General features: G+C 47.5%; 2 protein-coding genes and 1 pseudogene across 4 annotated transcripts in view; 2 read left to right on the top strand and 1 right to left on the bottom strand.

Annotated features, from left to right (window-relative positions):
• The window catches only part of SLC39A11 (solute carrier family 39 member 11), a 564,973-nt gene that overhangs the window by 7,673 nt on the left and 534,736 nt on the right, over nt 1-22,564 (top strand). The window lies entirely within an intron of this gene.
• The window catches only part of LOC697782 (DNA-directed RNA polymerase III subunit RPC10 pseudogene), a 31,833-nt pseudogene that overhangs the window by 7,628 nt on the left and 1,641 nt on the right, over nt 1-22,564 (top strand). The gene's annotated exons all lie outside the window — the stretch shown is intronic.
• On the bottom strand, nt 15,367-22,030 carry SSTR2 (somatostatin receptor 2). The gene is made up of 2 exons (XM_001085574.5): nt 21,751-22,030; nt 15,367-17,480 (listed from the first exon to the last, which is right to left on the bottom strand). Exon 2 carries the CDS (start codon nt 17,386-17,388, stop codon nt 16,279-16,281), a length of 1,110 nt encoding a protein of 369 aa, XP_001085574.3. The 5' UTR covers nt 17,389-17,480; nt 21,751-22,030; the 3' UTR covers nt 15,367-16,278.

Raw genomic sequence — 22,564 nt, 5'->3', positions numbered from 1 at the left:
CCAGGCTGGAGTGCAGTGGCATGATCTTGGCTCACTGCAACCTCCGCCTCCCGGGTTCAAGTGATTCTCCTGCCTCAGTTTCTCAAGTAGCTGGGATTACAGGCATGCACTACCACACCCAGCTAATTTTTGTATTTTTAGTAGAGACAGGGTTTCACCATGTTGGCCAGGCTGGCCTCGAATTCCTGGCCTCAAGTGATCCGCCTACCTCAGCCTCCCAAAGTGCTGGGATTACAGGCGTGAGCTACCATGCCTGGCCCTTTTTCTTTTTCTTTTTCTTTTTTTTTTTTTTGAGACGGAGTCTCGCTCTGTCACCCAGGCTGGAGTGCAGTGGCCGGATCTCAGCTCACCGCAAGCTCCGCCTCCCGGGTTTACGCCATTCTCCTGCCTCAGCCTCCCGAGTAGCTGAGACTACAGGCGCCTGCCACCTCGCCCGGCTAAGTTTTTTGTATTTTTAGTAGAGACGGGGTTTCACTGTGTTAGCCAGGATGGTCTCGATCTCCTGACCTCGTGATCTGCCCGTCTCAGCCTCCCAAAGTGCTGGGATTACAGGCTTGAGCCACCGCGCCCGGCCTTCTTTTTTTTTTTTCTTGAGACAGGATCTTGCTCTGTTACCCAGACTGGAGTGCAGTGTTGCAATCACAGCTGCCTGCAGCCTTGACTTTCCAGGCTCAAGCGATCCTCCCACCTAAACCTCCTGAGTAGCTGGGACAACAGGTGTGTGCCACCACCACTGGCTAATTTTTAATTTTTTTTTCTTTTTCTTTCTTTCTTTCTTTTTTTGAGAGGGGAGTCTCACTTTGTCACCCAGGATGGAGTGCAGTGGCATGATCTCAGCTCACTGCAACCTCTACCTCCAGGCTCAAGCAATCCTCCCACCTCAGCCTTCCGAGTACGTGGGGCCACAAGCATGTGCCACCATGCCTGGCTAATTTTTGTGTTTTGGGTAGAGATGGGGTTTTGCCATATTTCCTAGGCTGGTCTTGAACTCCCGAGCTCAGGTGATCTGCCCTCCTCGGCCTCCCAAAGTGCTGAGATTACAGGCATGAGCCAGTGCATCTGGCCTAATTTTTGAATTTTTTTATAGAGATGGGGTTTCACTATGTTGCCCAGGCTGGTATTGAACTTCTGGCCTCAAATGATCCTTCTGCCTTGGCCTCCCAAACTGCTGGGATTATTGGCGTGAGCCACCATACCCAGCCTCTACTTTTGACCCCTTTTAGTTCATGTTCCTTGCCACAAAGCCCACTTTTAAAAGTGGAAACCAGGTTTTGTGTATCCTTTACTTAAACCCCCCCCGGCTGCCCATCCCTCTTGGCCAGATGCAAACTCCCATCAAAGACCTTCAAGTCCCTGCGTGGCCTGACCCCCTGCTTGACCCCACTCTCCTCCTCCCTCACTCTACTCTGGCCTCCTTGGTTTTCTTGCTGCTTCATAAACAAGCTTTGGCTCCCTCCTTCCTAAAGCCGTTGCTTTTGCTGTTTCTTCTGCAGATCTTCATATGTCTGTCACCTCCTCCAAGAAGCCTGCCTGAACCACCCATCTAAATTAAAAGCTGGTGTTTATCAACAGCTCAATACATGTCAGCCACTGTTACCACTCTTATGAAACTTGAATGTGAACTGTCTTGATCCTGTGTCCTTTTTTTTTCTCTTGAGATAGGGTCTTGCTCTGTTGCCCAGGCTGGACTGTAGTGGTGCCATCACAGCTCACTCTAGCCTCGACCCCTTGGGCTCGAGTGATTCTCCCACCTTAGCCTGCTGAGTAGCTGGGACCACAAGTGCGTGCCATCATGCCTGGCTATTTTTTTGGAGAGACAGGGTCTTGCTATGTTGCCTAGCTGGTTTCAAACTCTTGGGCTCAAGCAGCCTTCCCGCCTCAACTTCCTAAAGTGCTGGGATTACAGGAATGAGTCACCATGCCTGCTTCAGATCCTGTTGTTATCTCCACTTCACTGAGGAGGAAACTGGGGCCAAGGGAGGGGTTATGTAATTTGCCCCAAATCATTGAGGAAGTAGCAGAGTTGAGATATAAACCAGCTGTGTGACTCTTGAACCCAGGCCTTTAACCCCCACTCTTTGCCACTTATGCATTTTCTTTTACTTTTTTGTTTTGAGAGGGCATTTCACGCTTGTCGCCTAGGCTAGAGTGCAGCGGTGCTGCCTAGACTAGAGTACAGTGGCACCGTATCGGCTCACTGCAACCTCCGCCTCCTGGGTTCAAGTGATTCTTCCACCTCAGCCTCCCAAGTAGCTGTGATTACAGGCATGCGCCACCACACCCAGCTAATTTTTGTTATTTTTAGTAGAGACAGGTTTAACCATGTTGGCCAGGCTGGTCTCGAACTCCTGACCTCAGGTGATCCGCCCACCTCGTTCTCCCAAAGTGTTGGAATTACAGGCGTGAGCCACCCACTGTGCCTGGCCTGCTTATGCATTTTCATTATAGCATTTGATGCGGTATTGAAATTACATCATCTATTTACGTGTGTTTGTCGAGTGTCTCTTTCACAACAAGGAGCAGAGACCTGGTCTGTCTTTTATTTATTTATTTATTTAGAGACAAGGTCTTGCTATGTTTCCCAGGTTGATCTCGAACTCCTGGCTCAAGGGATCCTCCCAACAGCCTCACAAGTAGGTGGGACTACAGGCGTGCACCATTGTACTTGTCTTCTGCTCTATCTTTTGTCTTTCTTACTAAATTCTCAGCTTCTAAAACAATCTCTGGCACACAGTAGACACTCAATATTCATTGAGTGCCTGAATAAAAATTTAGCTTTGTAACAAGGTAACTTCCTGATATGCTAAAAAAAAAAACAAACCTGTAAATATTCCAACTATGCATTACCCTACAATTCTTAAATGAGAGAAAGAAAATGACCAGATTGATTTAGTCTAGTTTCAGAAATGCTGAATTCATTCATATTTATATTTATGACTATCATCAGCCCTTCCCCTCCCCCTCAAACAATGCGAAGTCTGGACTTTTGAATGTTCCTTATGGCGTTAGAGAAGGCTTCTGTCCCTTTTAAGCCTTTTTATTCCCTTAGTCCCGTGCCCAGTCTCCAGGCACCTCATCCGTCTCTTGGTGGTTCTTTTGCGCCTGCCCCCACCTCTGTATGTAGCTCCTTCATTCCATTCATTTCAGTTAAACCCTTGCGAGTGTGCCATCTGTCTCCAGCTGGACCCTGGAGCCGTGCAGATGGTGATAAACCCAGGATTCGCTGCACGCTCCTCTCTCTCTGGTGAGCCAAGCCCCGGGCCAACCGTGGTCCCACACTGGAGGGAGGAGGAAAAGGGCTCAGCGGTTTGTAACATACCACGAGCTGCTGAGTTTCCAGAATGCTTTGGCAAGATGAAGCTCTGTTTAGGGAGGTGGAAGTTTATTCCTGGTCCCGTGTGGTAGAGACCATTTAATTCGGGTTAAGAGAGGAGTAAAGTCCTCTAGCCAGAAAGGCACACTCCTGGTGCAGCGTGTACCACCTTATCAGGTAGCCAGCTAATTGCATTTACTTTTCTGCACTCCGATTTGCTTTCATCTTGCGTCACATGGCTGATTTTGTTAGCGCTGGTCGAGCTTTCTACCGATGGCAGGATTAGAAGCCGTGGTTTAATATTAGCAATTTTGGAAAATGATCAGCTGTTTAACAACCAAAACATTTCTGGTCTTCTTTTGCTCTGATTAAAGGTGAGGGGACGCTAATATGTACTGGGTACCTCTCTATGTCTGATAATGTGACAAATTGTCTTCAATATTTTCTTTCTCTGATCTTTTTTTTTTTTTTTTTTTTTTGAGATGGAGTCTTGCTCTGTCGCCCAGGTTGGCGTGCAGTGGCCGGATCTCAGCTCACTGCAAGCTCCGCCTCCCGGGTTCAGGCCATTCTCCTGCCTCAGCCTCCCGAGTAGCTGGGACTACAGGCGCCCGCCACCTCGCCCGGCTAATTTTTTTGTATTTTTTAGTAGAGACGGGGTTTCACCTTGTTAGCCAGGATGGTCTCGATCTCCTGACCTCGTGATCCGCCCGTCTCGGCCTCCCAAAGTGCTGGGATTACAGGCTTGAGCCACCGCGCCCGGCCTCTTTCTCTGATCTTAACAGAATTCCTTGAGGTACTTGGCGTTATCCCTGTTTTGCAAATGAGGAAGACTGGTCTCTGGAAGGTCAGGCACTTGCTCAAGCTCACACTTTCTGTAGGTGGTCATGCCATGTGGAGAAGTGGTTAAGAGTGCAGCTTCTGGGCAAGTGACTCAAGCGTGCCACACCTCAGTTTGCTCATCTGTATAATGGGAATAAAAGTAGCACCTACTTCATTCAGAGAGCTCTTATGGGAATTGAATGAGATGATGCATATTAAGTGCTTAGAACAGGGCTTGGTACATAGTGATCATAGCTACAAATCAGCTAATTTTTTTCTGATTTTAGTATCTAATTTAAGCAACTGGAAATTCGTTATGTTTTGGATTTGAGTGAAAGAAAGATGAGAAGATGGTAACAAGTTGGTTTTGGGGGCCTAATTTCTAAACTCTTGGCATTTCTCTATAGTCAGCTTTGCTGTCACTGAGACCTGGTGTGTCTTTATGGCATTTTTAGGGCACCCCTTTGTCATCTGCTTGACGATGACTTAAGCAGACATTCTGTTTAAACTAGGCTACAAAATCTGGAAGAAATCGGATGGGGCCATTAAAAATTAGTCTCTGTGGCTGGGTGTGGTGGCTCACACCTGTAATCCTAGCACTTTGAGAAGCTGAGGCGGGTGGATCACCTAGGTCAAGATTGAGTTCGAGACCAGCCTGGCCAACATGGCAAAACCCCGTCTCTACTAAAAATACAAAAAATCATCCGGGCTTGGTAGCAGGTGCCTGTAATCCCAGCTACTTGGGAGGCTGAGGCAGGAGAATCACTTGAACCCAGGAGACGAAGGTTGCAGTGAACCGAGATCATGCCACTGCACTCCAACCTGGGCAACAGAGCAAGACACCGTCTTTAAAAAAAAAACAACAAAAAACCAGTCTGTGGACAAAATGGGATTCACCAGTAGTTGCCAATTTTCAAGGTTTTTCTTTTGTTTTTTTCTTTTGCTCTCAGACAAATGATTGCAAAGACCTTGGTAACATCTAGAAAAGACTTTATAGGCTTTTCGTTGGGCTTAGAGTTTTTTTTGTTTTGTTTGTTTGTTTGGTGAGACGGAGTCTCGCTCTGTCGCCCAGGCTGGAGTGCAGTGGCGCCATCTCGGCTCACTGCAAGTTCCGCCTCCCGGGTTCACGCCATTCTCCTGCCTCAGCCTCCCGAGTACTTGGGACTACAGGTGCTGCCACCTCGCCCGGCTAGTTTTTTTCTATTTTCAGTAGAGATGGGGTTTCACCGTGTTAGCCAGGATGGTCTCAATCTCCTGACCTTGTGATCCGCCTGCCTCGGCCTCTCAAAGTGCTGGGATTACAGGCATGAGCCACCACACCCGGCGGGCTTAGAGTTTTAAAACAAATTGTTAAATTTTAAAGCCTATTTCTAGTTCAGGGCTTTAGGAAGCTTGGAAAGTGTAGGTTATGTCACTTAGGACTCTGGTCGTCTTTCATGAACATGTGGGATGTTTTTCAGAGGCAGGTGGGGATAGGGGTGAGTTCACGTAGCTGGCCTAATGAACAAACTTCGATCTGAGTCTCTTTCATTGAGAATGTGATTTTGTGTGAAGATAGCTATAAAATGGTACACTTGTAAATTTTTTAAAAAGTAAGTCACTAAAAAGAAACATTTGCCGCTTGTTTTGTAGGGTTAGGATTATACAATCACTTTTAACAGCAAATACGGAGGTAAATTCATCTGACAGAGAAACACACACAGTCACAAAGTCTCATTAGAAAGCAAAAACAGTTTTAACTATTTTATTGAAATACTGGACATGCAGAGATGACATATTAGTAAGAATAATCACATTCAAAATACCATAATAATAGTAATAATAATAAGCACAGCGACTCATGCCTGTAATCCCAGCACTTTGGGAGGCTGAGGTGGACAGATCACTTGACGTTAGGAATTCGAGACCAGCCTGGCCAACACGGCGAAAACCCATCTCTACTAAAAATATAAAAATTAGCCAGGCATGGTGGCACGTGCCTGTAATCCCAGCTACTGGGGAGGCTGAGGCAGGAGAATTGCTTGAACCCGGGAGGTGGAGGTTGCAGTGAGCCGAGATCGTACCATTGCACTCTAGTCTGGATGACAGAGCGAGAGTCTGTCTCGAAAAATAAATAATAATAATAATAAAAATTCTACCTGTGGACCGTGTGCGCACCTATTATTGACATGTTAAAACCATCAATCACATCACATAATTGAAACTGTTTTTGCAGTCAGAGCTGTTGAAGGCTTTTCCTGGATGTCCCGAGCTTCCTTGTCTCCATTTAGTCTTCAAAGACTGGGGTGATCTCAGTTTGTCAGCACCACCCAAAAGGACAGAGCGGGGGTGAGGGGTGTGTGGGAGCCGTGTGGAAAGAGTGTTCAGTTTCCTTTGATCATGATTGATCTACTGTTTATAAAGATCTGCTGTTGTTTATGGGTGAGTGACAGCTAGAGAGTGATGGACAGATTAGCTATGAAATCAGGAGTAGGAAGGATTCAGGAACAATGCGCTGTTCAGATTATACTAGCTTTTAACGAGTTCTAAACATCAGCTCCCCGTACTCCAAGCCCTGCTCTTTATTGATGAGATGGCTCTCAGGATGTTGGACTCTCCAGTGGAGACTTTCCTGGGTCTTTCTCCTTGAATTGTCTGTTGCTACTTTTTATTGGCAATCAGAGTGTGCGTAGGGGACCTCAGTGAGCTGGCTAAGCTGGCTGGTTGACCCCTCCAAGTTAATGGGAACCCTGTCTTAGCTGGCTGTTCCAACTAGGAGCCGTTTTCTCCTGCTCAGCTACATATTAAATTGCTTCTGTCAAAGGGCAGGCAAGACCAAAAGGAAGGAGAGATGGAGATAAAGAATGAGACCCGGCTCTGCTCCATCCACCCTGGGATGAAATGCCTTTGTTGACTCCTTCGAAATTGCTTCCCAACAGCATTTTATGAAAATGAAGTGTCCCTTTCGAGTTGTTTAAAGGAGATAATGTGGGATTCTCAAATGCCTCTTTAAAAAGGGATTTTAAGGCCGAGGCAGGTGGATCACTTGAGGTCAGGAGTTCAAGACCAGCCTGACCAACGTGGTGAAACCCCGTCTCTACTAAAATACAAAAATTAGCTGGGTGTGGTGGCACATTCCTGTAATCCCAGCTACTGGGGAGGCTGAGACACGAAAATTGCATGAACCCAGGAGGCAGAGGCTGCAGTGAGCCGAGATCACGCCCCTGTACTCCAGCCTGGGCAACAGAGGGAGACTCCGTCTCAAAAAAAAAAAAAAAAAAAAAAAATTACTTTATTGGCCCTGAAGGCAGGAAGGAAGCCCTCAAAATCCCAAACCATCTGAATACCCATTTCCATGTGTGCCCAACATCCCAGAACCATATTGCTGGTAGCCAACCAGATTTTGCGTCGGCTCAGCTGGACTAGAAAGGTTACATTTAAAACCAAGAAGCAATAGGTTTCCTGGGCTGCAAAGACAGACCTTCGAGGAGGCCACATGGTATGGCTGAAGTTGCATGTTCTGCTACCTTTGAGCTTGCAAACCCTTGGAGATAGATGGTCACATGAAGGTGCAGAGAAGAAAAGTGGAACAGCTGTGGTCTGTCATCTCCCGAGCCCAACCACCTGGGAATTTGGAAGAGCTATTTAGGACAGGATTTTCATCTGCCAAAAAGTGCTTAAGCTGAAGGCAAACAACGTAAGTCTTCCTTCCACCCAAGCCTTTGCTCTGTGAGTGTCTAGCAGGCTGGGCTGACAGCACAGCTGAGACTAGGCTAGCTTTAATTAATCTTGAGAATGAACCCTGGAGATCAGACTTCTGTTGCTCAAAGAAAGATATAACAACACTCTCCATCACACACTGGCTGATACTTAAGCAAACAATATGAGCCAAGGTAGATATCCCAAGCCATGGAAATAAACAAGCAGGACCATGGACAAGGGGAGGGTTTCTTTTCTGTTTAAGAGACTCTTTTGCAGAGGTACGCTCACGGGCAAGGAAGAGAGCAGTCATTCATTTTCTCAGTGGCAGAGTATCACAGCTTCCCCTTAGGGTTCAGCCTTGGATTTGTTTAAGAAGCATGGTCGGGAGGGCCAGGGGGAAGAAATGTCTGTTAAGATGCTGTCATTGATGAGACTCAATTTAAGAATTATTTTCAGTGATTTTTCTGTGAAGAAATTACATCTTTTTTTAATGCAAAAACGTTGCTGTTAGCAGTACAAGTGCTTTATGCTGATGGACTGGTGGGGGTGATTTGTAGGAAACCATCACACCCTCTTGCCAATTCTTTGTTGTTGTTGTTGTTGAATTGAGGCAGGGACAGCTGGCCGGGGCTAGGCATGCTAGGCATGCAGTCTGTGATCTAGCACAGAATTCTCTGGGTAAAAAATTAGTTTATGCACAGTGCCCTCCTCCCTATTGTAGCAGCAGTCTAGAAAAAATGACTAACTGGTGGCCTTATTTGGTCTTATTTGGTGACCCCCAGGTGGGGTGGCTCATGCCTGTAATCCCAGCACTTTGGAAGGCTGAGGTGGGTGGATCACTTGGGGTCAGGAGTTCGAGACCAGCCTGGCCATCATAGTGAAACCTCATCTGTACTAAAAATACAAAAAAATTAGCCAGGCGTGATGGCACATGCCTGTAATCCCACTTACTCGGGAGGCTGAGACAGGTGAATCACTTGAACCTGGGAGGTGGAGGTTGCAGTGAGCCAATATCACGCCACTGCATTCCAGCCTGGGCAAAAAAAGCGAAATTCTGTCTCAAAAAAAAAAAAAGACTACATATGCCTAGATTTGAGATAAGTTAGTCAAATTATACTTATCACCCTCTGTTTAAAGCTACTGGAGAATCTCTGCATTGAGGTCTTGCCGAGGCAATATAGGATGTATACTGTGTGTACACATATGTCACACACATACCTCCCAAGTGCACATATGCATCACATGTGTGCCTCACATGTATGTGCATGAATATGCACACGTGAGCATGTCTTTCACATGCATGGTACTTAAGCAAACAAGATGAGCAGATGTAGACTGAGCCATGGAAATGGGCTGGAGCAGGACAGTGGACAAAAGGAGGGCATCATACATGTGAAGCATCACATGTGTGTTCTGTCATACCACCTATATGCATGTACATTACGTATGTGTTTATGTGTGCATATGCTTGGGAGCATAAACTAGAGTGAAGGTACAAGTTGAGAACTTGAGAGCCTTAGAACACCATCCATGTCTCCTGAGAAGTGGGATGCTGGTTAATGTTAAGAAAGCCACCAAGCCTTGGTTATTGCATTAGTCCGTTCTCACGCTGCTAATAAAGACATACCTGAGACTGGGTAATTTATAAAGGAAACAGGTTTAATTAACTCAAAGTTCAACATGGCTGGGGAGGCCTCAGGAAACTTACAATCATGGCAGAAGGAGGAAGCAAACATGTCCTTCTTCACATGACGGCAGCAAGGAGAAGTGCAGAGTGAAGGAGGGGGGAAAGCCCCTTATAAAACCATCGGATCTCGTGAGAACTCACTCGCTATCACGAGAACAGCATGGAGGTAACTGCTCCCATGATTCAGTTACCTCCCACTGGGTCCCTCCCACGACACATGGGGATTATGGGAGCTGCAGTTCAAGATGAAATTTTGGTGGGGACACAGCCAAACTATACCAGTTATGTTACACGAGAACCATTTAGCTTTCTTGTTAAAAAATCATACCCATGGCCGGGCGCGGTGGCTCAAGCCTGTAATCCCAGCACTTTGGGAGGCCGAGACGGGCGGACCACGAGGTCAGGAGATCGAGACCATCCTGGCGAACACGGTGAAACCCCGTCTCTACTAAAAAGTACAAAAAAACTAGCCGGGGAGGTGGCGGGCGCCTGTAGTCCCAGCTACTCGGGAGGCTGAGGCAGGAGATGGCGTGAACCCGGGAGGCGGAGCTTGCAGTGAGCCGAGATCCGGCCACTGCACTCCAGCCTGGGCAACAAAGCAAGACTCTGTCTCAAAAAAAAAAAAAAAAAATCATACCCATGAAAAAGATATCAGCGTACTCAGCAATGTACATATCCCCTTACGTGGGGACAGGAACCCTTCCAGGACTGATAGGCTAGCCCACTGGGAGGGCAGAAGCAGCATGGCTCTTCCCTGGCTGCACCTGCTGAGTTGACAGGTAGTCCCAGAGAGCTGGTCGTGAGTCTTCCTCTCTTGAGACTAGCAGATTTCCTTCAGGGTCCTTGGCAATGTATTCTTTGTCTCCCTCTGTGTCCAGGGCTACAACAGTCTTATTTGGTGGCCCCCAGCAGCCCTTAGGACTGGGTTCATCCTGGGCTTCCCTTTCTGTCTTCAGTGACTCCCACTGCAAAGGGGCCTTCTCTATGGCTTAAGCAACTGGAGGCCCTCTCACTGAGTAATTGGAGTGGACAAGGCTGTGGGGTGTCATTTCAGATTTCGTTGAAGGTGGCTTTGCATCATATTCTTTAACAGGCTTCTCTAAAAGGACAGGACGGTTTTATCTCTAACCAGGACATTTCTTTCCTGCTTCCAGGCCTAGCAGGATCAGGAAATGAACTTAGTATCCCCACTAGACACCAATATCTAAGCAAAGAGGTGTTCTTTCCCTGTGCCGCCCCCCCCAACCCAGCCTGTCCCTTCAATAATGCCAGGAAAGGGAGAGATGATGAAAAATTGGCCGAGCGTGGTGGCTCATGCCTGTAATCCCAGCACTTTGGGACACTGAGGCAGGCGGATCACCTGAGGTCAAGAGTTTGAGACCTGCCTGGCCAACATGGCAAAACCCCATCTCCACTAAAAATACAAAAATTAGCTGGGTGTGGTGGCGCATGCCTGTAATCCCTGCTCCTTGGGAGGCTGAGGCAGGAGAATCACTTGAACCCAGGAGGCGGAGGTTGCAGTGAGCCAAGATCGTGCCACTGCACTCCAGCCTAGGTGAAAAAGTGAAACTCTGTCTCAAAAAAAAAAAAAAAAAAAATTAGAGCCTGCCCATGAGAATGTTCCCAGAAATTCACATGTTAAAAGCAAAACAAGAACTTAGGTAAAGGTTTACTCTGACAGAATGTTTGATGGGAAATTTGGTGTTTTTGAATTTGGCAAAAACGTGGATGAGACAAGTGATTGATTGTCATGACTTTAAGTTCCACTGCTTGGCTTGCCAGCTATTGGGATTCTTAGAATGATACACGTTTTGGAAACACTAATCATATCTTCCCAACCATCTATGGAAACTTTTGATACTTCTCTTGCCACCTTTCTTTCTTTCTCCTTTTTTTTTTTTTTTTTTAACTGTTTAAGGAATTTTTATTAAAGCAAGAATTTTACAATCCAAATTACATTTCCCTGCTCAGTTAGCAATTCTGTTACTTGAAACAGAACTGATATTTTGAGCTGTTCTACAGTAAAGAATTACAAAATTAAAGAAAGGAATGCTTTAAATTTTTGTACTTTGCTGAAATTATTTTCCCCAGGGTTTATAAAACATTAATTTGTTTTTATATTTTACTTTTTTTTTTTTTTTTTTTTTTTGAGACGGAGTCTCGCTCTGCCGCCCAGGCTGGAGTGCAGTGGCCGGATCTCAGCTCACTGCAAGCTCCGCCTCCCGGGTTCACGCCATTCTCCTGCCTCAGCCTCCGGAGTAGCTGGGACTACAGGCGCCCGCCACCGCGCCCGGCTAGTTTTTTTTTTTGTATTTTTTAGTAGAGACGGGGTTTCACCGTGTTAGCCAGGATGGTCTCGATCTCCTGACCTCGTGATCCGCCCATCTCGGCCTCCCAAAGTTCTGGGATTACAGGCTTGAGCCACCGCGCCCGGCCTATTTTACTATTTTTATGGGGTTTTTTTGTTGTTTTTAAATCAACAGGTAACCTAAGATGAGCATTATGTTTGCTAGACCTTCAGCCACTGTTCTTTAGCAAGGCCAAAGGTCATGTGTGCCTTCCACTGTAACTTTACTGTCTTCATTGAATAGTCACATTCAGAGCTGATCAGGAATATGAGACTTTTTTTCTTTCTTTCTTTCTTTTTTTTTTTTTTTTTAAAGAGACAGGGTCTCACCATATTGCCCAGGCTAGTCTCAAAATCCTGGGCTCAAGTGATTCCCCTGCCTCGGCCTCCCAAAGTGCTGGGATCACAGGTGTGAGCCACTGTGCCCAGCCCGGAACATGTATTTTGACAGTCCTTTGCTCCCTACCTGTCTCTGTGATCAGCCTGTGCACTTTTCCAGCACGGTGCTCCTCATCTAGGGCAGCTAGGACTGCAAGCTTTGGCAAGAAACACTTGTATTCCATTATGGAAAGAATTTGTGTAAGCAAATAGACTCCAGTTCACTGCCAGGTCTAGAAGCCCCATCCACCAGCCTGCATGTTCCTCTCTGCATGCCATTTTATTCTCCAGTGTCCCTCTGCCTTCTAGATTGTGCCACGCTATGATATGAACCCCACTTAAGTTTCTTTTTCTTTTTTTTTTTTTTTGAGATGGAGTCTTGCTCTGTCACCCAGGCTGAAGTACAGTGGCACGATCTTGGCTCACTGCAACCTCCACCTCCCGGGTTCAAGCGATTCTCCTGCCTCAGCCTCCTGGGTAGCTGGGATTACAGGTGCACGCCACCACACCCAGCTAATTTTTTTTTTTTGTATTTTTAGTAGAGACGGGGTTTCATCATGTTGGCCAGGCTGGTCTTGAACTCCTGACCTCAGGTGATCCGCCTGCCTTGGCTTCCTAAAGTGCTGGGATTACAGGCGTGAGCACTGTGCCCAACCCTGCTAAAGTTTCATCTACACGTCCAATATTACCCAACTCTGTTACTGACACGCAAGCTAACATTCAACATAGACCGCAATATCATATTATCTTTCCCAATATCTTTTTCACTGAGTTCACTTAGGTTTAATCAGCACTTAACTACCCATGCTAATGGCAGGTAAGTAGCAGCTTGCATAACCCAAGTGATTAGATACTCTGAAATCAATGGAGTGCATTACTTTCTATTCCCTCCCAGCACCCAGCAGATTTGTCTTCATCATTAAATATGGAATGGAGACTGAAATTTTTGAATTAAAATGATGTTAACCTTTAAATTAGCATGTTGCTTCTCTCTTTTAGATAAAAGAAAACCGGAGAGCAAGTTATCTTTGAAACAGATATTTCAGAAAGTGGAGAATAGCTTTCCCTATGGTAGAAACCTAACTGTGTATTTGAATGGAATTATAGCATCAGATTTAAAAGCCTGTCTGTTAGCCTTAGAATGGTCATCCTGCTGATGACGACCCACAGACGCCTGGGTCTGCATTTCATTTTCAAGTTCCAGGTGGCTGCTTTGGACTCTGGCCTCCCTACAGGTAGTTTCTCTGGTTGCAGAGTCATGAGTACTATAGAATTCGTGGTTTTGTTTTTGTTTTGTTTTTGAGATGAAGTTTCGCTCTTGTTGCTCAGGCTGGAGTGCAATGGCACGATCTCGGCTCACTGCAACCTCCACCTCCCGGGTTCAAGTCAGTCTCCTGCCTCAGCCTCCCGAGTAGCTGGGATTACAGGCGCCCACCACCACGCGTGGCTAATTTTTTGTATTTTTAATAGAGACAGGGTTTCACTGTGTTGGCCAGGCTGGTCTTGAACTCTTGATCTCAGGCAATCCACCCACCTCGGCCTCCCAAAGTGCTGGGATTACAGGCATAAGCCATCATGCCTGGCCTGTAGAGTTAGTCTTCTCTGCCTTGAATTTATTTCTACCAATTCTTGGTCCCTTGGAATCATTTCCCTAAAACTCAGCATTTATTCAAGGACCCTGGAACATCTTATGTTATAATAATTGTAAAGTTAGGTCTAAAGCATTTTCTTCCAAATCTTTGCTTGTTTTTGTTAAAAAAAAAAAAAAAAAAAGTCACACTTTGCTAAACATGGCTGCTAGGAAGCCCTGAGCTGAACTTGCAGTTGACCTTACTTTTGCTAATGGTGTGGGATTTTACTGCATGCAATTTCTGCAACAACTTTTTCTATAGTCTTGTTTTATAACTGTACCTCTTTTTATTTTTGTATGGATTTATCTATCCAAAATCTTATTGAACACATTTTTCTGAGCTACAGGAAGTACTTTTGGGAATGAGGTGGTGTGAATTACACAGAAAAAGCAGCACATTAAGGACACCCACAGGTGGAGCACTTAGTCACTCCCACTGGCCAACAGCGCTTGCTTAGGGAGCCAGAAGAGGAAAGCTCATTTAAAAATACGGTAAAATCTATGTGTGAGATGCTGAGTGATGCTCTCAGACAAAACCCAAAGATGATGACATCCTTGCAGACACCCAGGTGTGTATTTCTTCGTACTCTGGAAAATGATCAGTCAATGAAATGGACATTATCTCTTTTCTTATCGCTTGTAAATGTCAGTTTCGGGAACAAAAAAAATGCCACTTTATGGTGTGAAGTGCCTGTCTACAATAGTCCTTGCAGAGCGGCTCAGAGAGTCCATGGAATTAAATATATGACAGTTACTGCGTATACAGTTAGCAGGGAAGGCGGCACAGCAGTATTTCCGAGTAGTGGAGCCCTACCAAAACTCAGACCACACCCCCCGCATGCTGCATATTCATTGGCGGGAAAGGGTGCTTTTGTTTTATGAACAGTGTCCTCTGGTCTTTAGTATGCATTGTGGGTTTTTTTTTTTTGTTTTTTGAGACTGAGTTTTCTCTTGTTCCCCAGGCTGGAGTGCAGTGGCACAATCTCAGCTCACTGCAACCTCCACCTCCCAGGTTCAAGTGATTCTCCTGCCTCAGCCTCCCAAGCAGCTGGGATTACAGCCACATGCCACTTTGCCCGGCTAATTTATGTATTTTTAGTAGAGACGGCGTTTCACCATGTTGGCCAGGCTGGTCTCGAACTCCTGACCTCAGGTGATCCACCCACCTTGGCCTCCCAAAGTGCTGGGATTACAGGTGTGAGCCACCGCGCCCGGCCATGCATTGTGGTTTTCTTAATGCCCAGCTTTGTATGAAGTCCTCTAGAATCCCCTTTGAGGCGTCGTTGAATTACATTTCCATTTTCTTTCATTAGGAAGCTATCTCTGGCCTGAAAAATAAAAACAATTTTATGGTTTCTCATAAAGGTGTAATTTTGCTTCACTCTTATTCACTTATTTTCACGATGGAGAGAAGAAAATTGTTTCTCCACAGGAATCATAGTCCATCTTTTGCCTTTCATGTTAGTGATTCTCCCCACTCATGGCTCCCTAAGAAAAACTAAAGCAATCTGAAAAGAAAAACAATGCAATCTTATAACAAAGTTGGCTTTGTCTTGATAAATACAATGACGGATGACCACAACCACTTGAGTCCTTTTGGGCAAATGAAGAATTCTCTGATTATATCTGAGAAGTGGAAACATATGAATTTATGTTCTGGTTCTTCAAATATCTTCTCCCTTTCCCTTCTTACATTGACCTAACTTGCCTGAAATTAATGAAGCAAATCCGCAAGGGCAGACGCTGGAAGTTTTTGAGGTTTGAAGCTTATAGGAGGGTCCTCTTTAAGAAAAACAATACAAAATATCTTACTTTCACAATTTTTTACAAAAACATATGACCACGTGAACATACTGCCCAGGTCCCTCCTGGGCCTTGGAAAGGCCCGTGCAAGAGAGACCCTGAAGCTTGGACTTTACTGACTTCATGATAAGTCCATTTCTGCGGACACTGTATTGTGGCAAATGTCCATCTACACTATGCACACTGGAATTAGATACTTGTGTATGTGAACACGGGAACGTAGGTAATGCCTATACAGAGAATAAATAGGAATATACAAGGATAAATATAAAAACACAAGATTACATATTGAGTTTTAAATACACAAACACACAGATACTTTTTTTTTCTATTTTTGTTGTTTCTAAAGATGATAGCCAGGCATGATCCCCCTTCTCCAGACTTTGAATTGCCTACCTGCATTTCAATGTTCGCTTTAAGGGGGAGGTAATCAATTTAGCACATTATCATTCAATCAGACAAGCTGACTCAAACACTGTTCTCTGAATTGGACTCATGCTGAGCAATCCTCTATTCTAGAAGCCAGGTGTGAGGGGTGGGAGGAAGGAAGCGGGTGCGGGTAGGGAGCCCATTGCCAGTAGACAGAGCATGGCTTGGTTTTTTCCCACCCTACAAGCAGTTCAGATACTGGTTTGGAGGTCTCCATTGAGGAGGGTCCTCTGGGTCTCCGTGGTCTCATTCAGCCGGGATTTGTCCTGCTTACTGTCACTCCGCTCCCCGTCATCTGTGCCGCTCACCTTGACCAAGCAGAGGACGTTCTGGAAGCTCTTCTTGAAGTTGTCAGACAAGAAGGCGTATAGGATAGGGTTGGCACAGCTGTTAGCATAGGTGAGGACCACCACAAAGTCAAACATGCCTTTAAGGGCTGGGGTGGGACTGATGGCCATGGAGACGGAAGAAACGTTGAATATGTAGAAGGGAAGCCAGCAGAAGATGAAGACAGCCACCACGATGGACACCATTCGGGTGACCTTCTTCTCAGACTTCTTCCTCTTGGAGGAGCCCACTCGGATTCCAGAGGACTTCACCTTGATGATAATGAACAGGTAGCAAAGACAAATGATGGTGAGGGGTACCAGGAACCCCAGGATGAAAGTGTAGATGATGAACCCTGTGTACCAAGCCCCAGATTCACCTGGCCAGTTGATGGTGCAGCTGCTTCTCCCCCACTGGTTGCTCCGGAGCCCAGCATATATCATGATGGGCAAGATGACTAGCAGAGAGACTCCCCACACAGCCATGGTGATCATCTTGGCCGTCCGGGGTCTCCTCCACTTGGCCGACTTGATAGGGTGGACCACAGCCAGGTATCGGTCGATGCTCATCACCGTCAAGCAGAAGATGCTGGTGAACTGATTGATGCCATCCACAGTCATGACCACCCGGCAGATGGCCTTGCCAAAGGGCCAGTGGACCAGAGCCACCTGCATAGCCAAGAAAGGCAGACCCAACATGAAGAGCTCATCTGCGATGGCCAGGTTGAGGATGTAAATGTTGGTGATGGTCTTCATCTTGGCATAGCGGAGGATGACGTAAATGACAAGTGTGTTGCCACACAACCCAATGATGCAGACCACAAAATAGATGAATGTGAGGACTGCATTGCTCGTCAGGTCATAGTATGGCTCTGTCTGGTTTGAGGTGTTGGTTGACACCACAGAGCCATTCAGGTCAAATGGAATGGATAGCCATGTGTGGCTTCCATTGAGTGGCTTATCCACCATGTCCATGGCTGCTTTTCCGTCTTAGGCTAGGTCCAGTCAGTCCAGAGAGCTTATTCTCACCTTAATGGACCCTGGAGGCCAAGGATCCAGTGTGACATCTGGAAGGAAAAAAGGAAGATTGGCCCGTCGGTCACGAGCTGTTTAAACTCTCACCAAATTTACACATTTCTGGTTTACCCTCTCAGACATACTCTTACATTGAAAAATGTATTCTCTTTCCGCATCAACATTAAGCTCTAGAGTTTCTCATCAGTTTTTGAGTAGTTTTTCCAATACTAGGGAAGGGTTTGAGTTCAGCCATCATCTGCTGACGCACATGTTGGGGAGGGCTGTGGCTTCGAAAAGCACATCCTTTGACCCCTACGAAGTTGACTGAGCTAAACTGCAGAAGGGCCGAGCTTGCAGAAGTTCAGCGCCTGACCTCAGAAGGGTCTGACACTGACATTCCTGGCCTCTTCCCTACCAGGAAGTCTGTGCTGACCGCCTTGGAGTCTTTCCGTTCTGAAAATGCCATAGTGGAAAAAACCCAGACTCTAGAGGTAGAACAAACCGGGTTCCACTGCTGAGCCCGTGTGACCGCATGCCTGGTCCTTAATGGTTCTGACTCTTATTTGTTCACATGGGGGTGTCATGAAGGTTAAATGATGGAATGTATGTGAAAACGCCGAGCATTGCGTTGGGCTCATAATGGGAACCTCGTAAGTGTTGTTTTGCCCCCATGTTTTCCTCTACCATCTCATTATCTCTGATGTATTGAAATCTACTTGCATGGTGAACCAATTTATAGTCTTCAGTATTAAAAATAAAAGTCTGGTTTGCTTTCATTTTTTAAATGTAGGCTTCAGTTTATTTTTTGTTTTTCTTCTATTTTTGTTTTCCAGTACCTAATGCTTGACTTCCTCAAGAGCTCTTTCCCAAAGTCCCTAAGGGGATGCTGCTCCCAAGTGCTGTAACACCCCAGAGAATTTGCCTGCCATTTTCTAATTAAGGACAAAAACGGGAAGCAGGTGTGGGACACAAGCTCTTTCATAGAAGTAAGCAGAAGGCTTCCGGCACTGATAGAATTCATTCACACCCACGATTCCCTTGATCTCCCCAACTGTCCTAGGTGGTAGGGATAATTACCCCCATTTTAGAGATGTTGAAACTGAGGCTTAGACAGTTTAAAGAGCTCACTCCCATTCTCTTGAACATAACTGGTGCAGCTGGGATGTGAACACAGGCCACCTGGCCCCAAGTCTTTTGCACGTCTCAAGGCATCCCCTCTGCTCCTCAGTGGCCGAGAGACTGAACAGCTGATAACTGGGCTTTGGTTTGAAGCAACTGACTCCTGTGTTACTTCCTTGCTGAGAAAATAATTGGAACACTATTGGCTTGGCTTAAGATCTAAAACGATAGTTCATCCCATAGTTAAATGATTGATATACAGCCATTCAAAAAATATCATGGGGTTAGGATGGGGAGGAGGCTTCTTTGTGCTGACAGCAGGGATGTAGAAATGAACAAACTGACCCGGCGCGGTGGCTCACGCCTGTAATCCCAGCACTTTGGGAGGCCGAGGCAGGTGGATCACGAGATCAGGAGATTGAGACCATCCTGGCTAACACGGTGAAACCCCGTCTCTACTAAAAAATACAAAAAATTAGCCGGGCATGGTAGCGGGTGCCTGTAGTCCCAGCTACTCGGGGGCTGAGGCAGGAGAATGGCGTGAACCCGAGAGGCGGAGCTTGCAATGAGCCGAGATGGCGCCACTGCACTCCAGCCTGGGCGACAGAGCGAGACTCTGTCTCAAAAAAAAAAAAAAAACAAAAAACAAAAAACAAAAAACAAACTTGGCTAGTGCCCTCTAGAAGGTGATAATTTAAAAGGGGAGATAGGAAAGGAAGTCAGCAGTCAGCTCATATAGGGTGGGAATTGCATGAGAGATAAATGACCGACTTAAGAATGCCTTCTTTTCCTGGGGGACTCAGAGGAGGCTTCCAAAGAGAAATGTTTGAGCTGGGTCTTGGGTGTATGAAGAGTGAGGCAGGAGGACAGCAAAGAGGCCAATCTAGGAAGAGGCGAGATGTTCAAAGGGTGTTATGTTCAGCAGAGCGGGAATAATTCACTCGGCTGACACATTTCCCCTGAGCTAGGTACTTTTCCTGGTGCCTGGGTGTAGATGGAAGATTACTCCTTAATCCCTGGAAAGACTTCAGATGAGTTAAAGGAGACTTGGCCAGCAACAAGTACTTGAGGATCCTTGCTCACCTTTGCCTCTGATCCATTCTGAACTGCCAGGTGCCTTGCTGGTTCCTTCTGTGCTCATTTCCCTACCACACAACTGTCTGTGGAGTGAGATCTGGGCTTTGTGGCTGACCATTTTGTGAAGTATTTGGGGGATCTGGAATTTCATGTCTGTATTGGGTAAAAAACCATAGACTGGCAGCAATTAAAACAGAAGCTGTACAGAAACTGTGGTTAGTATCCCTGGATTAACTTGGGTAGTTTCATTGTCATTTCTAACCATCTTGTCAGTTGGATTAATTCTTCAGAGCCAGAATCCTATTCAAGCTGCCTGCAATTAGAGTGTACCTTATCATGGGGATTTCCAGGGGCCCATCTATATAACATGAATGGTCACACTCCAATGTCCAGGTAACCCGGAGTCCCCCTGGGCCGGCAGAGCCCCTGTCTAAGAGCTTTTGGGCCAGGAACGATGATGGTGCAGGGAGTATGAGGGAGGGTTGAGTGTTGCTTTCCAGCCTTAACTTGGTCATTTTAACTGGGGTTTCACTCAACAAGACAGAATTGCTTAATGGTAGCAACAGACAGGGTTCAGAGACTTGGTGAAGGTGGTGGAGGTGGGAGGCTGGGGAGCGGGTTGAGAGTGGGAAGCCTCCTCTAAGCAAGAAATGAACTTAAATCATGGGGAGATTTATTTAACAAAGAAGTCAGCCGCTTAAGGTCTTCTAGAGATTTCTGTTTCCTTTTTGTTTCAGAGAAAGAATATTCCAATGCCAGGCAGCCAATTCTTGTTGAATTGTGGTTAAATTAAATGTACAAGGAAGTTTGGTTTTCTGCATTCTTTGTTTTTCCAGCCCAATAATTGTTAGATGCTGGAAATGGCTAGTGGTTGGTTTCCTCTGAACCAAGTCCAGGCTCTGTGGAGAGGAGGGTAAGAATGGTCTCACGCACCTGCACCCCCGCCTCCCTTTTACGTAGGGGCTGTGGTTACCAGCCCAAAAAATGAGTGTTGGGATGGCGACCGGACATCAGGGGAGGTCCTAAATCCTGCTCAGCTTCAGTTTCTCCTCTCCCCATCATCTTTCCGCATTCACTTCCCACCCCCGCCTCCCTTGGGGCCTTCAGAACCCGGCTTGGCCTCTGCGCCGCTGGAGCGAGAGCCCCCACTAGCAGGGTGATAAAAGCCCCTGTGGGCCACCGCGGCGCGTGAGCGCCTGGGAAAAGCCGGGGCGGTGCTGGCATATGAGGTTGAGAAATGGAGGGGCGACTGTCAGGACCGCGGAGCCGATGCTCCCGGCTGGCACAGAAAGTCCTCCTGGCCATCCAACTCGCTGATCCTCAGAGCAAGGGTTTCCCAAAGAACTCCGTGCCATTTCCAGGAAGACGAGGGAAGAGTGAAGATTGTAGCGCCAGCACGCCCAGTCTCTAAACGCAGAGCATGGGTGCCGGGGGTGGGGTGGGGCGCTGAGGACAGAGACATTGGGGCGCAGAAGACAGTCGCTTGGGGACTTGGCCAGCGGCTTTCGGGCACGGGCTATGCAATGCTTTGGTCTTTCCAAACCTAGACAAACTGTCCTTTCTGTCCCGAGGTGGGGGACGGGGACGGATCCTAGATCGTTCAGCGTCTATCTCCCCGGCTGGGGGAGGAAAAGAACAGGAGAGAAGCCTCCCTTTCTCCGCTCTGCGCCCGCCGCCTGCCTCTGGTGCGCTCCCGCAGGAGCCCCAGCTAGCACCTCACGGCCTCGCTCCTCTCGCGCCGGGTCTCTTTTGCAGGGCGCTGGGAGAGAAGTTGTCATCCTTCGCAGCTACCACCTGAAATCTCGGGCTAAAGGGCACACGCCACGCACACGGGCATGAGGCTGTGAGGACACGTCCGTTCCAGCACACTCTACCCACAGCCCCCTTAACTCAGGCAGGGGTACCCGCTGTCGTTCATTCCTACTACAATCGCCCCAGAAAGCACAAGAGCGGAGAATCACGTCCCGGGACCTACACTCAGGCACTCGGATGGGCACACCACCATCAGTGCAGATGCACACAGGTGCCCAAGTGCGCTTCTCGCTCCCTCCATCTCTGTCTCTCTCACACACACACACACACACACACACACACACACACACACACACACACACCATTCCTCACCTTTGCTCTTCCGCTGCAATCCGCTAACTCCGGTCTCCGACACCCAGCGGCTGTCCCCGAGCCAGCTGGGCGCCGCGGCGCGCAGCAGCTTGGCTAGCGCCCGGCGCCGAACGTTTGGTGTTTCTGGCTCCTCGACCCTCTTGTGCCGGCTCCCACTAGCCCCTCGCCCGTAGAGAGCTCGCCTCGCCCGCAAACCCCCCGGCGCCAAGCCTCAGACTGGGGCTCTGGGCGCGGGTGGTCTTGCGAGCGCGCGCGCACGGGTGGCTGCGCCGCTTGGACTGGCCCAGCCAGCCCGGGCCCCTCGGCACATTTCCCCACGCCCCCCTCCCGCTACGTCACGGCGGCTTCGCTCCGCCCTCCCCCAACCCCTCCTCCTGGGTCCTGTAGAAGGACAAGTATGAGACCGACTGAAACGCCTGCAGGTGGCTGCGGGCAGAGCTTACAGACAGCCGGGGAGCGGGAAGAGAGGGGACCCGCATGCAGGGCGTGAAAGGTTAAGCGTTTTCGTTCTCTTCAAGACTCATGGCAAGGACAAGCAATATTTTCCCTCTGATTTCACAGAATCGATTCCCTTCCACCCAGCATATTCTAGGCAGCTGGAGTGGAGGCCGGGGTGACCCAGATTTACACCGGGACCTCTGTGATTTTCTTAGCCAAACAAGTTAGCAAAACTGTGTTTACCGTGGGCCAGCCCCGGGCGCAGGGCGCAGGGCGCAGGGTCAGGCTAAGGATAGGGAGAAAAAGCGCTCAGGGGACAGCGCTTCTCCATGCAGTTCCCAATGAGCGCAGGGCATGTAAACCCACACCTGGAGTC

This window comes from Macaca mulatta, chromosome 16 (assembly GCF_049350105.2).
Source record: "Macaca mulatta isolate MMU2019108-1 chromosome 16, T2T-MMU8v2.0, whole genome shotgun sequence".
NCBI classification, from domain to species: domain Eukaryota; kingdom Metazoa; phylum Chordata; class Mammalia; order Primates; family Cercopithecidae; genus Macaca; species Macaca mulatta.
Note: the sequence above shows the minus strand (reverse complement) of the source record. Positions and strands in the feature narration are given on the sequence as shown.